This window comes from Otolemur garnettii, unplaced genomic scaffold (genome assembly GCF_000181295.1).
Source record: "Otolemur garnettii isolate 467f Iridium unplaced genomic scaffold, OtoGar3 scaffold00075, whole genome shotgun sequence".
NCBI lineage: Eukaryota > Metazoa > Chordata > Mammalia > Primates > Galagidae > Otolemur > Otolemur garnettii.
The window spans coordinates 7,559,355-7,573,045 of record NW_003852470.1 but is presented as its reverse complement, the minus strand read 5'-3'; the positions used below and the strand labels follow the sequence as shown (position 1 = coordinate 7,573,045).

Sequence of the window (13,691 nt, the reverse complement as noted above, 5' to 3'; positions counted from 1 at the left end):
AGGAAGGAGGGAAGAATCTGAAGGAGTCAGTGTTCTCAGAGATCAACGGCAGAAAGGCATCGTTCCTGTGAGCCCGGGAGCAGACTGGGTAACCACAGCAGAACAAGGCAGTTGCATGCTTTTCAGCATTTAAAAACAAAAGAAAATAAACCTGAGGGATACAGAAAGTCCTTGGGGTGAGAAAGAGGCAGTGGGGACAGACAGAGAGGACAGTCTGAAAGGTTCTGTGGACGCCGACACAGAACATCCTACAAGTAGCTCAGGATGAAGGAAGACAGGGTGGTGAGACCGAGAGACTGGGAGAGGGTGGGGAGAGGTGCAACGCGTCCAGGTCAAAGAAACAGCTGGGTCCACGGAGCTACTGTGATCCAGATAGATGCCTGGGCACCAAATGCCAACTGCTCAAACCCCCCTGGCTGCACCTGTGAAAAGGGTGTCACCCGCCTTGACCCATGAGAGGTGCCACAAGGACTAGCTCAGGTCACACACAGGAGGAGCATGGAAGAAGCCCCTGGATGCCTGTTATTACTTGACATGATTCAAAATGAGAGAGTGGCGGATTACGGGGCATGCCTGAGTAACCAAATTTTCAGCTTGCCCTGTTGGTCAGGAGTTACTGAGAAATGTTTTAAATAATGACTACAGCTATATTTGAAACACCACACATAAAGGGGACACAAGTTTCTCTTTTAAAAAATTGGCTGCAAATCCCCTATTACACACAGAGAACTGGCTGAGAGGGTTGGTGGACCATGCCTGTGACAGCCATAGCAGTGAGGAAAGGCTACTACTGATGCTTCAGTTCCATGCCGGTCCCCAGATGTGACATCTCCAGTAATAAATGCTGGGCAGAGCAGGTAGAAACAGCCCCAGAGGCATTTCTGACATGACGTTGGAAAGCTGGTTCACTGTGGCTTTCCAGAAGATGGAGACTTGGTGACCTCAAGGAGGCACCTTTATCCTGGAAGTCAAGGATACCTTGCACCTCCTTACACAACTGGGGAACCCTGACTGTGGAATGTTCTACCAGCCAATTGGCCTAAGTTCTTCAATAACATCAATGTCTCTGAAAGTCAAAAAGGCCATGGGATAATTTTAGGTTGTAGGGACCAAACCCATCGTGTGACCCTTGACTGGTTCCTGCTCAGGTGAACAAACGCAGAAGACAGAACAGCTGAAAGCAGGTGCCCAGGCGAGATGCAGACGTGCAGCTGACCACGAGGCAGCACTGCCACGGCCAGTTGCCACGGGGTGATCACTGTACGTGGGGACGTATCAACAGGAAGTGTCTAGAAGGAGACACAGGCCACAGGTACTCAAGAGTGAACTGCTGCCTCTATAACCTTTTCTCAGATGGTTCTAGAAAAATCTACCCATCCGTCCATCCATCCATCCATCTACCCATCCATCATCCACACACATTTATCTATCTAATCCATACGTGCATCTCTATCGAAAGAAAGCAGGTGTTTTTACTTGAGAACTGAAGGAAAATTTGATGTTTATCATACTAGCTTACTGTCCTTTTTGTAGGTTAAATTTTTTTTGGAAAGTTTAACAATTCCTTAAATGCCAAACTCCTCACGCTGTGGCAGAACCCCACGGATGGGGGGGGCACAGTCCGTCCTCTCATGTGCTCAGCGCTCTCTCAAAGGTGTGGAGTCACTGGGCAGATGCGTGACTTCCTCAGACCTTGCAGCTTGAACCACATCTACTTAAAGGACAAACAGGTCTGTGTGGGGCAGCTGCAGGGGAGTGGCACAGAGCGCTGGACGGCACACCCCACGGAAGTTTCCGGGCCAGCCCTGCAGCATCGGCTCCCCATGCAGATCCCTGGCTGGCGGCTGGCAGAGTGCCCTAACCCAAGCCCAAACCCACATGCCCCGGGTTTCTTACCACTCCTTAATTGGGAGAGGATAGTGCTTAATCAACATCACAGAGTTTTGTCCCCAGGTTTCCATTAGATTTTAATTATGTTTACTTTTCCTTTCATGAATAAAACACTTCCAGACATTTTCAAAGATAGCAGGGACTTGAACACATCCCGAGGGGCAATGCTGGGTTCCTCGGGAACATCTTGGAATTCATCATTGTAAATATCTTAATTCAAAACAGATAAAGCCCGGAAATTCAACAAAGTTAAAAAAAAAAAAAAAAGAGGGTCTTAATACATAGCATCTTTGCAGAACAACCATAGGTACTTGGAAGAGATGGACCACAGGCACTCCCCCACCCGCCCTGCCCTGGGAACCCTTGTTCTAGATGAGAGCAGGACTAGGGTCAGAGACACCCCATAGAGAGTGCTGAGGGCAAATGTGGTTAAAACCAGAAAAGGGACTCTGGCTGGGAGGGTGGAGACAGTGTGACCGAGCCAGCTCAGCCCTCGGAGGACCAGAGAGAAGAGACGAAGCGTCTTCCGCCAACAACCACCAAACACGCGGCTCTTACCTTCGCAAATTCTGTCCAAGCGCTGTCTCTTGACTTTGTGCTTATCCACAAGGGCCATTCTTTATGGAACTTTGCAACTCTCAGATTCAAAAGGCAAAGCCGTCCTCTAAGAACTTAGGGGAACTCGCAGGAGTCTGCGTGCATTACGCCACTATGAACCCTGAAACAAGGAGAAAAGAATCCTTACTCTCTGGACACCCTCGGGGTGCAGGACAACAGGCCGTTCAGGACTTAACCTGCCACTTTCTACCAGGGGACCTGCCATCGGGCATGTGGTGCTGCCTTTCCTCCCAGCACACTGTCCGTGGAGGCGGCTCCAAGTCCACCTGAGCAATCTGCTTCCCGTCTCCTGAAGGAAGCGGAGGAACGCACACAATCGTCAGTTACTTCTGAAAGGTGCGGATGCCAAGAGATTGCTTGCTTTTCGCTTCAGGGCCATAAACACCAATCACCAACCCACGTAAACTGTAGTAATTTATATTTTGATGCCAGAGACCAAGAGACAGTCAAGGGCTGGCCTTGTCCTTGGGTCACTGTGCCTCTGAGGGGCAGAGCCTGAGGGGACAGGCTGGAAGACACCCACTGTGGCCACATGAGAGAGAGGCTGTCTCTGTCCAGGCCTTCTGCTGAGTGGTTTACAAAAGTGCTTTCCAAAACAGCAGCACAGAGGTCAGGAGTCAAAGCCACAACTGCACAACACAAACCCTGCCCCTACTTCTGGAGAAGGCTGGCAGAAGCCTCGCCAGTGCCTAAGAAAACTGCTGGGTGCCACCATTAGCACTGGTGAGGGCAGTGGCCTGGGCTGCTGGCCCTGGCATGAGGTCCAAGGTTTGCAGGCTGGAAGCTGTCTTAGACTAAGGAGTGGCCATCAAGCACCCCACAGGGATGCAGGCCGAGGCGGGGCAGCAGAGGAGGCCCTCCCATTCAGTGTGGGCCATATGGACTCCCCAGAGGCAAACCCAACCACCCCATAGCCTGTTTCTGGAGGGGCATTTTGAGCATTTTGGAAGCTCATCCAATGTTCTGCTAATGTGCCAGAGGCCCCAGATCACTGGTTGTTGTCTCCAACATCCCAGCTGCTGCTCAGGAACTATGCTCTCTTCAGTGAAAAAAGGCTCAAAGAGCCTCAACTAGGAACTACCAAATCTGAGACCCAGAGACCCATTCTACGGTCTCCTGGATTTTATTCAAGGGTACCAAATTGGTCTGATATATATGTGTGTGTGTACACAGAAAAAGTTGTCCTCAGTGGCCTAGGAAATAAGAGGGTGAGGAGACGGAAGTGAAGCTCAAGGGTTAAAATGAGGACTAGGATGTACGGTCATCAATTATGGAAAACACCAGGAGTTACTTCATCTGAGGTCAGACTGCAGGGCTACCAGGTTTCTGATAGTTAATGGCTAATTTCCCAGCAACAAGGCTGAAAAAACATTCTAAAGATTTATGGCAATAATTATGTGATTCTCAAAAAAAAAAAAAAGCCAGGAAAAGGCACAATTTCCAATCACATAAATAATTAAGGCAACATCCACGAGGTAACCACATACTTTCTGAGGCCGGGAAGTAGTTTCTTCAACCAGGAATGACCATATCACATCAGTGTGGAGACAAGGCTGTCCTAACATGGGTCAGCAGGGTCATTGGTCAGGTGGACATGTGTAGACACATTCTGTTTCATTTTGATGTGTGTCGTGTAAGAGAAGAGTCCCCAACTCTAGCCAGCTTGAGACCAGGGTAACAGAGAGGGCGCTGAGCCTAGGGGACGGGAGCACGAGGGCCAGCCACTGCCATTTGCTCCAGCCTGAGCTCTGGTGTCCAAACTGCAGCCTGGCTCCCTCCTCAACTCTGCTGTAGAAACAGAACTATACACTGGCCCCCTCATCTGAAGGCTGGGAGAATTAATTAGTTAATATCTGTGAAGACTGCAGAGATGGAAAATGACAGCATCATAGGAAGACGGCTTTCACACCCTCCTCCCCCAATCCCCGAGTGAGGCGTAATCATTCTTTTTGCTTTCCTTTGAATTTTAATTTGTATAATTAGATGGCTTCCTGAAAAATTGATAAGTAGAATCTCAATCATGCAATCAAAGGAAAGATCAGCTTACACAAACGCCTGTGCTCCACTATTAAAAAGAAAGGCTGACTCCTGTGTCTGGCTTTTGGGAGGGGGGGGCGGGGGAAGGGAGAAAGCCCTCTGTGTCTGGCCCTTCTGAGGGATCCTCTCTGCAGAGGACCTGTGCATGTTTTAGGCTGGCCCTGCTGGCAGTGAACTCAGACTCCCATGGCCACAAGTCTCTGGATTTGGTTCTGACTTTATGGCAGTGACCATGAGTTCATGTAGCCTCAGTCCCTTCCCCCAATATTTCTTTCAAAACAAGAATGTATGAAATGTGACATTTTCCTCCCCAGCCCTCCCAAGGAGCAAGCTATTAAAGAGGACTTAATTAACATAACCATCTTTCCAGTGACAGCCAGAGGCCCTCCTCAGAGCTGAGCTGTGCACACTGGCCTCCAGCTGGCATCTACACCAAGAATACCAGCACCTCACCATCCACACTGGCTCTGGGCTGTCATAGCTCTTCTGGCAATGCCCACCACAAAACCCCACTTCTTTTAAATTTTATTTTAAACCAGTTCCCAGTCATAAATCATAATCTTTTTGCCAAATATGTTATTGCTATCATGTATTGGCACTGTCAGTATTTGACAATAATGAAACATAAAGGTACAAGAAGAAAAAGGAGAGGGAACAGCTTTCCTGGTCCATGGTAGTAGGAGACCCGCTTGCAGAATGACCCTGGATGAGCCGGTGACTCAGGATCCCTGTCTGGAGAATGGGACAACTTAGCTTATGATCCCAAACTGGCAGTGAGGTCACATGCTGGAGACACCCCGCTGCATACCAACCCCAGCAGGGAACAAGCACTCCTGTCTGGCTGAGAATGGGAGGTCAACTTTGGCAGAGTTCAAGGTGGACAGGGAAGGTGTACTGCTGCCAGACCTCACAAGAAACACTGCTTTCTCCCCAAAACTAAAAACACTGGAATCACAGGCCAGAGCCCAACCACAGACCAGGATGGTTTGCCTGAAATTTTATTTGAAATGAGGGTTGTGATCTAAGGGAGGAAGTATTTGGTGTTGGGAAATTCTTTTCAGATGCCTGGATTAGAAAGCTACTTGGAGATTCTTGGTTGTTAGTAGAAACCATAGGTAAAGGAGATTTGTTCCATGTAGGTGTCAAAGAGAAACATGAGATTTGAGAAAAGGGAGAAGGAAAAGGAAAAATTACACACTTTTACAACCCCTTGTTTGATATCAAACTTAAGTCCAAAATCAAGGCCAAGAGAAAGGGGATTTCGCTCACGGTCCAGAATCTGAGCACAGTGATTTTATAAAACAGTCATCAACAGCGGCTGTCCACCAATCAGATGGTTTAGTACAGAAGCCCGGTGCCCATGAATGCACGTTTTTAAAGTCTCAACGTTACAGATCCTCTCAGTTCCTAGTCTTCAGAAAGGCAGCTAAAGGGATCTACATGGTCGTACATGCCTTCCCCAACGCCATTCCAAAGGAAAATTCCTCCAAAACCAGTTAAACATGGTGATTGCTTTCAACTCTGTCAAGATCTACTTAAACATGATGTTAACACAGACAGACCAAGTTTCACAGTAAGGTATCAAATTAAAGTGATCATAGTTACCCAAGTATTGCTAGAGGTCTCTGAAGGAGCCCGCTGAGTTCTCCGACCACATTTCATCAGTAAAAGTGTGGGAGGTGTAGACTTAGTCTTCAAGGTTGAGGTGACCCAGTGCAAAGGAAAGATTCCCTGCAGCACTGGTGAACGGGCTCCTGCACCCTGCTGAGCCTGGGACATGTAGTGCCACGACACCACTCTGGACAGCCAGCTTCCCCACAGCCTGCAAGGACCTCAACAGGCTCATCGTGGAGCCTGGATGTGACCTCATTGGGCCACGACAAGGATGCAGCACAGGAGAGCCCACAGCAACACCCAGCACCTGCCAGTACAGCGTGGGTCCTGCAGGTGCCCCCCAAGCACGTGAAGATTCAGAGCCTTTCCACAGTGTCTGGAAGATGCTAGCTCACCACTGACTTTACGGCCCATATGCCCCACACTGAATGCGAGGGCCTCCTCTGCTGCCCAGCCTCAGCCTGCATCACTGGCGGGTGCATGATGGCCACTCCTTAATCTAAGAACTGCTTCCAGCCTGCCCAGAAAAGCCTCTCCATTGAGACCCAAATAAAGCTGCAGGTGTTCGGGCCACCTATCCAAAAAAACCCATTCCATATGCTTCGAGGCTAACCCTAACAGACTCCTTTTTTTTTTTTTTGCAGTTTTAGGCCGGGGCTGAGTTTGAACCCACCACCTCCGGCATATGGGGCCAGGGCCCTACTCCTTTTGAGCCACAGGCACTGCCTCAGACTCCTTTCTTTATGAAGATAGCTGGATGGACTCTCCTGAACAGCTAAGGATTTTGTTTAGTAAACAAGAATCAATTAAAAACCAGATAAGAGCTTGGGACAATGGTCATGATGGCATCCACCTGCTAAGTCCAGCTCCCTGAAAGGCTCAAGGGAGAGGACTGTGGTGCTCCATGACTGCCCATGGACAGTGGTGACACAGCGGCTCACTGCTTCACTGCAGCCTGGGCAACGTGGAGACTCCACAGATAACAAAATAAACGTTCAGAAGGAAGGAGTCAGGGATTTGTGGGGGAAAGTACACCTTGTGCAGATGACAATTTCGTAACTCAATTACAACAACAATCACTAAAATGGCACTTTAAGGAAGTAAGTAAAGCAACTTTTGGTGAAAATTAGGGTAGGAAGTGAATTTACTGGAGTCAACTGTCAAACTGGCTGCTACGGACTGAAGGCCTGAAGGCTCAGTGCGCCCTGAAATCCTTCACTGCTGAGCGCTGAACTCCTGCCGTTCAAACCCTTCCTCTGGAGTGATGGAACTGGAGGTGGGGCCTCTGGAAGGCTCCATCCTCCGGATGGGGGTGGGGCCCTGGTATGCAGATGGTGCGTCTCAGGGGGTGAGGACACAGCCAGGAGGCCTACAAGCCGGAAGGCGGCCCTCCCCGTACCCGAGATCTGCCAGAGACATTAGTTTGAGCTCCCCAGTCTCCAGAACTGAGAGAAATAAACACTTGTTTAACCCACCTCCGCTGTGGTAATCTTTGGCATAGGAGCCTGAACCAAGACAACAGCCAAACCTGACTGCTGCTTCCTGATCATTTATTCAGTAGTTTTTGTAAATTTGGTTTTCTGTTCATTTTGGGAAAGAGGAGGGTGAATGCATGGTTCAGACACCTAGTTCTAGTTGTACAGGGATAGTACCCCCTGTACCCAGTCTCTACAGGTCACCAAACCCACACTGAAGCTTCACTGTGGTTCCATCTGCTCCTAGGAAAAACCCAGAAGCCCGACCAGGTCACACATTATCACATGCCCTGACTCCCCTGCGCTGACTGGACACAGGCACCCCCAAATCTGACTGTGGTTAACACATGGCTATAACCCTCTTCCAATGTCACTAAGCCTCAGAATTTAGAAGTGCTGGAGTTTTAAACCAATAATACATTGCTTATACCACCTTTAAGTGTTTGGCATACCTCCAAACGGATGTTAAAATTTCTGTACCACAACAAAGAAATCATACTGACCCACTGGAATATAGAATTTTATTAATTATATTAGAATTAATTAATTAATTATAGAATATAGAAACAAACACGAAACACCTCTCAACAATTCAGGTCAAAGTCTGCTGCCATCAAAGTATTTTAGAATTTGGATATGAGGCTAAGGAAATAGGAGCTTTTCCATCTAACTTCCACCAAAAAACATCTAGAAACTTTGAAGTAAGCCAAAAAAATTCAAAGTAAAGTCCCTGCAGACGACACAGCAGTGAAGTCAAAGAAAAAACAGCAAGTCTCTGAGCACAGGGAATTACAGGGCTAGTGGAGCTAGAGGAGGAGAGGTCAGTGGGTTTAAAACCATGCTTTTCCCTTCCAACAAGGCTGAGTAAATCTCCCCTTAGTTCTAGGGTTGTTAGCATACTTCCTGGTGTTAAATGCAAGATTCAAGAATTCTAAATATTTTCACTTGCTAAAAGCTACAATCAAGAACTGAAGACTTGAGCAGAAAAAATTCTGGATTCTCCTAATTGGTTGTTTTGTGTTGTAATAGAAATTAAGTGTAGGTCTTCAAATGCTAAATAAATGAGACATTCCTCTTTAGACTGTGATCCATCTTTAAAGCACTTGTCTGTCTTTCAGCTAGGCCTTAAAATAAAGCATTCTTCAGTAACAGACAAAACAGACAGGATAAAGGCAAATAAGCTAACTTTTACTACAATTGCATTAAAAAATGACATGTTTAAGACTGAGGAATCACACAGGTGGAGTTTTCCTTTCCAGTTTTCTAACTCTTTTCCTACTCAGACATGAAAATTTTGATTGGTAGCTGAGGAGTTTGGTTGAACAAAGTTAAAATGATTAGCCATCTCTAATTCTCTGTGGTCACAAGTTCCTCCCTAACCAGATAACTCCGTTTTTGTTACATACCCAGAGCAAGAAGTTATTCTAGAATGTTTACATCTTAGTAAATATTAGTACAGTACTGAGGAAGTATGCAGAATGTTGGAAAATTCTCCAGAAACACCCGCAGAGGGCACTGGGCCATGGTGACCACTCCTGTTCCCCAAAGGCCACCAAAGGCCACAAAGGGTTTTGGACCTGAGTATTGACAGAGGCAAGAGCCTCCAGGCCTCCCTTCCTAGAAAGAGCTCTGTACAGGTGACACACTGAACTTAAAACAAAACTAAATGATTAGCTTATTAGACTATGTAATTTCTATAACAAGTATATTATACAACATATATGTTACATAGGTCATTAGCATACACCCCTAAATAATTAATTAGAATTACAGTGAAACTTATTAAACTAATGTATGAAATGGGGAACACTTAATCTTTCCAGAAAACTTTTAATCATTCAGCCTTTACTAACGCCTATGACTTGCACTAGTCCTTAAATATCTGAAAAAGGCAACTGCAAGAATTAGTAGGTCACTTGTCAAACAAATTGAATTGCGAAATCTTACATTCTAAAAAGTTTTAAGGTTAGATTTTTAAGATGTCTGCCTCTGTAGTTTTTTTTTTTTTTTTTTTTTTGGGCCTCTGCGGAGCCTCCACCCTCCTTTGGGGGGCACAATTGCCTTTCTGAGCTCCCAGCCGGCTCATCTCCAGACACCGTGTGGTCAGGATGAACATACAAGGCTTGCTCCCTAAGCCAATAGAAAGCACCCACGTGAGGCTGATCTTCCCGAGTTCCAGCCCTTCCTGGGAGCCGGTCCAGCCCAGGGAGGCCTGTCATCCAGTGATAGGTCCTCTGGCCGGCAGAGGGCACTGCATGCCCCGCATGGCTTTCTGAAGCTGCAGAGAGCAGCTGCCTGGCCCAACCTTCCTCATTTCAATCCCAACTTGAGCTCTCCCAGCACCTGGAGATCCTGTGGCTGTGTCTCCCCTCAATTTCAGAATACAAAAGATGCTTAAGTTTTTAGGAGTACAACCAGCCAGAGGAGGGGGGAGTGCAGCACCAGGCAGGCGTCTGTCTACCTCCTGAGCTGCTGGCTGAGGCCCTCGTTCAGGGAAGTTCAGGCCAGGGAGAAGGGAGGCTCCCTGCCCAGGGCTCAGGGTCCCTGACTCCCAGGGAGCTATGGGTCACCCTGAAGCATGATTTTTTTTTTCATTATACTCAACTGACATATCAACAAGTCAGTGAAGAAAAATGAAAACGACTTGGCAGAAAAGTTATTTATAAAAGAACTGGGCTATCCTGCCTTGCAAAGGGTTTCCCCTAGGAATGACAGCTTCTAGACAACTGCTGCATCTTCTGGGTCACCTGGGATCAACTTGGGACACAAGAGTGACTTCAGAAGATAAAGGTTCCTCCTACTCCCTAACAGACATTAATTTGGAAAGGGAATTAGGGGATTAGGGGAAAGGGATTTTCCAACCTTATTCAGGAATTGAGTTTGGCCAGAAAGTGTTTTCATGTGCCACTGGCCTCAACCTGCCCGCCTGACCACACAGCAGTAATCACGCAAGTGTGCATGAACGAACGAACACACACACACACACACACACACACACACACACACGGGCCACCACTAAGTTCCAGGGAGCCAACTGCACGGAGGCAGCTCTCTTCCCCACGGACGCAGAGCCCCTGTTGTGAAGGAGGGGCTGATACTGAAGCAGAGGGGGCACACATGCCTCCTGCGACCCTGACCCTCGAAGGACGACCACCCTTTCTTATGTCAAAGCCACAGTTGCCACAGCAACAGGACACCACAGCTTCCGTAACTGTGGCCTGACTTGACAGACGGTGTCTTTGGGAAGACCTCACACACTTGGACACCTGGTGCAGCCCACCTGAGCCTTCCACCTGATTCGGCCTCCTGCAGGCAGCCTCCAGGGTGAGCCTCCCTCCACCCTTCTTTCGGAGACTCTAACATGCCACCTCCCCATCTCTCTTCAAACCACATCCAGTGGGACTTGCTCTGACTCCTGGATGAGATTTCTTCGTTTAGCCCAAGTCAGTGGGACAACAAGCAAGGCACGTGGGCTGCCTGGTGGCCAAGGCACGTGGGCTGCCTGGTGGCCAAGGAAAGACCCATAGGTCTGGCCAAGCCTGTTTAGGGGTGGGGGGCGAGGGTGGGGGGAGGGAGGAGTGTTCAAGGTGGACTGGTCGAGATAAGTTATCAATGTGAATGTTGGCTGGGGCTCTTTGTCTGTCCTCAGAAAGGAAGTGTCTAGAGAAATAATCTCCAAAAACAAACAGCAGAAACACCTCACTCCAAAGGGGCCCACCTGCTTGAAGGAGGAGGGACCCAGCCTCTTAATTTCAGCACCAGCCAGGCCAGAGTAGCCAGTTCAGGTTCCAACTTAATCAAGAAGTTTGAGCAACTCTGCCCACACCCTCATACCCAGCCCACTGCCCTGTCCACAGCTCAGCTCCCCACTTTGCACGTCGGGGGGGCCAACACTTAAGGGCACCAGTAGTGGTCACCTGGTGGGATAAGCCAGCCCTTCACTTCAAAAAAGGTGCCACTATGTCAAGCTTTGCACATGGGAGAGCAAACTCAGACCTCTGTAGGCGTTGAGGACAGATATTCCAAGTTGGGTCCTTACAAATATCCAAATTCCATCACAGCATTTCTCTCCTACCAAAGCCACCCAGTGGCTGATGTGGGGCACTGGTGAGGTCACTCAGCGCCCTGGCTCAGATGAGAGCTTCTGGTAATGCTGGGCAGGTGTCAGTCATCCCTAACTCTGGAAGGTCTTCCAGATGGAAAGGCAGCTCTTCCTAGACCTTATCTTTTCAATCTCAGTCATAAAAAGAAAAATATCAATCTTGTATGTTGCTATTTAACCACATGAAATAAAACAGCTTGCAGCCATTCATTTTGCTTAACTGGGTTTTCCTGTGGAGGGCGGGAGTGTAACGGAAACAGGGGGTGGTGGGGGTGGTGGTGGTGGGGGGACTTTGTTAGTATCCACGGCTGCAACCAAGGGAGGGAGGGCAGCTAGCACAGAGTCTGAGGGGGGAGGAGGGATGGGCAACTCTCCAGTGCTGCAAGAATTCATCTTTGCTGATCAAATTCAAGGAAACAATAGCAGGGGGCAGAGGGGCCTCAAAATCGCTCCTTTTGTTTTTTTGTTGTAGGGCCTTTCTGGAGTTCGACTGTCTTCTGAATGACTCTTGCCCGTTTTATAGAGGGTTCTAGTCTTTGGTGGGTAAACAATATCATTTTCATAATCATTATAGCCCAGATGTTCTGCAAAATACGAGCTGGTGGAGGAAGTTGCTGGGGAGAAGGGTAGGCAAGCTTCCTGCTGAGAATCTTCTGCTTATGGATGGAGAAAGAGGCTCTGAGGACTTGGGACACCTGGACACGGAGTTTATGTCCCTGGAACAGACACCTTGTGAAAATGGAAGAAGACACAGAAAGACAGGCTCCCGGGCAGTCACTGCCTCAGCCAGCCCAGCCCGGACACCTGTGGCCTCGTGCACAATATGAAACCCCACTCCTGGTTACGGGTTGAATCAGGCCTCCCCATTATGTTGCTGTTGTACAGACCCTCAGAGATGCTTTATTTAGGGACAGGGTCTTTCTAGAGGCAATCAAGTGAAAGTGAGGTCAGGAGGAAGGGAGGGCGCTAACGCAGTATGAGCAGAGGGAGGGGATAGAAGGCACGGAGGAGACGGCCATCCACGTGCCACAGGAGACGCCTAAAACAGACCCTTCCCTCACAGCCCTTAGAAGGAACCAACCCAGGCACACCGGGTCAGGGTCACTTCTAGGCTCTAGAACTGAGACAATGCATTTCTGTGGTTTGGGTTGCCCAGTCTGTGGGACCTGCTCATGGCGGCCCGAGGAGACTAATGCCAGCCTACATGGGTGTAAGATGTCCATGACGGGGTCTTGCTCTACTGAGACTTGGACACTTAGGACCACCTTAGTGGGAAGCCTGGCTGGGGTGAAGGGGCAGCAATTAGTGAAGAATCCAGGCCTGCATTACAGGGAGACGGGACCTTTACCCGCCAAACTCAATGCCCGTGGACTGAGGGGTGCCCACACGCCTGGTGGGCGGAGGGGCGCCGCCTCCTGAAACACGAAGACACAATGCTGTGACTGTTTCTGGGCTGTGAACACCTTGCTCTTGTGTCCTCTGTGTTAATATCCAGAAGATTCCTCCACACTAATGCCATGGGTTAGAGAGAAAAGAAAGGCAGTAGCACCCACACCACCCACTTCAGGTGGAGTGGGGACCTGCCTGGAAGCCCCTGGGAGCCCGACAGCAAGCAGATGGCAGGGCTGTGCCTTCAAATGCCTCACCTGGCCTAGACCTACAGAGGGTGCCAAGAATACGTACACACACTTTAAGAAGGAAAAAACTATTAAAATTGTAATATTCAACATGTATCGGTAACAAAAGGTGGAGTCTGACTTCTGTGGTTACACAAGGAGCTGCCGTCTCTGACACACTGCATGGCAGACCCCATGAGGCCTGCTGCCCTGCACACACCACACACAGCACCACCCGTCTCAGACACGCTGCGTGGCAGACCCCGTGAGGCCTGCTGCCCTGTGCACACCACACACAGCACCACCCATCTCACACACGCTGCGTGGCAGACCCCGTGA

The 13,691-nt window shown here is 48.8% G+C and overlaps 1 protein-coding gene across 1 annotated transcript in view; it reads right to left on the bottom strand.

Annotated features, from left to right (window-relative positions):
• The window catches only part of CTBP2 (C-terminal binding protein 2), a 106,013-nt gene that overhangs the window by 42,724 nt on the left and 49,598 nt on the right, over positions 1-13,691 (bottom strand). Inside the window, exon 2 of the mRNA XM_012807785.2 lies at positions 2,449-2,608. Coding sequence (XP_012663239.1) covers positions 2,449-2,506 — 58 coding nt within the window. The 5' untranslated portion in view covers positions 2,507-2,608. The remainder of the gene's footprint in view (positions 1-2,448; positions 2,609-13,691) is intronic.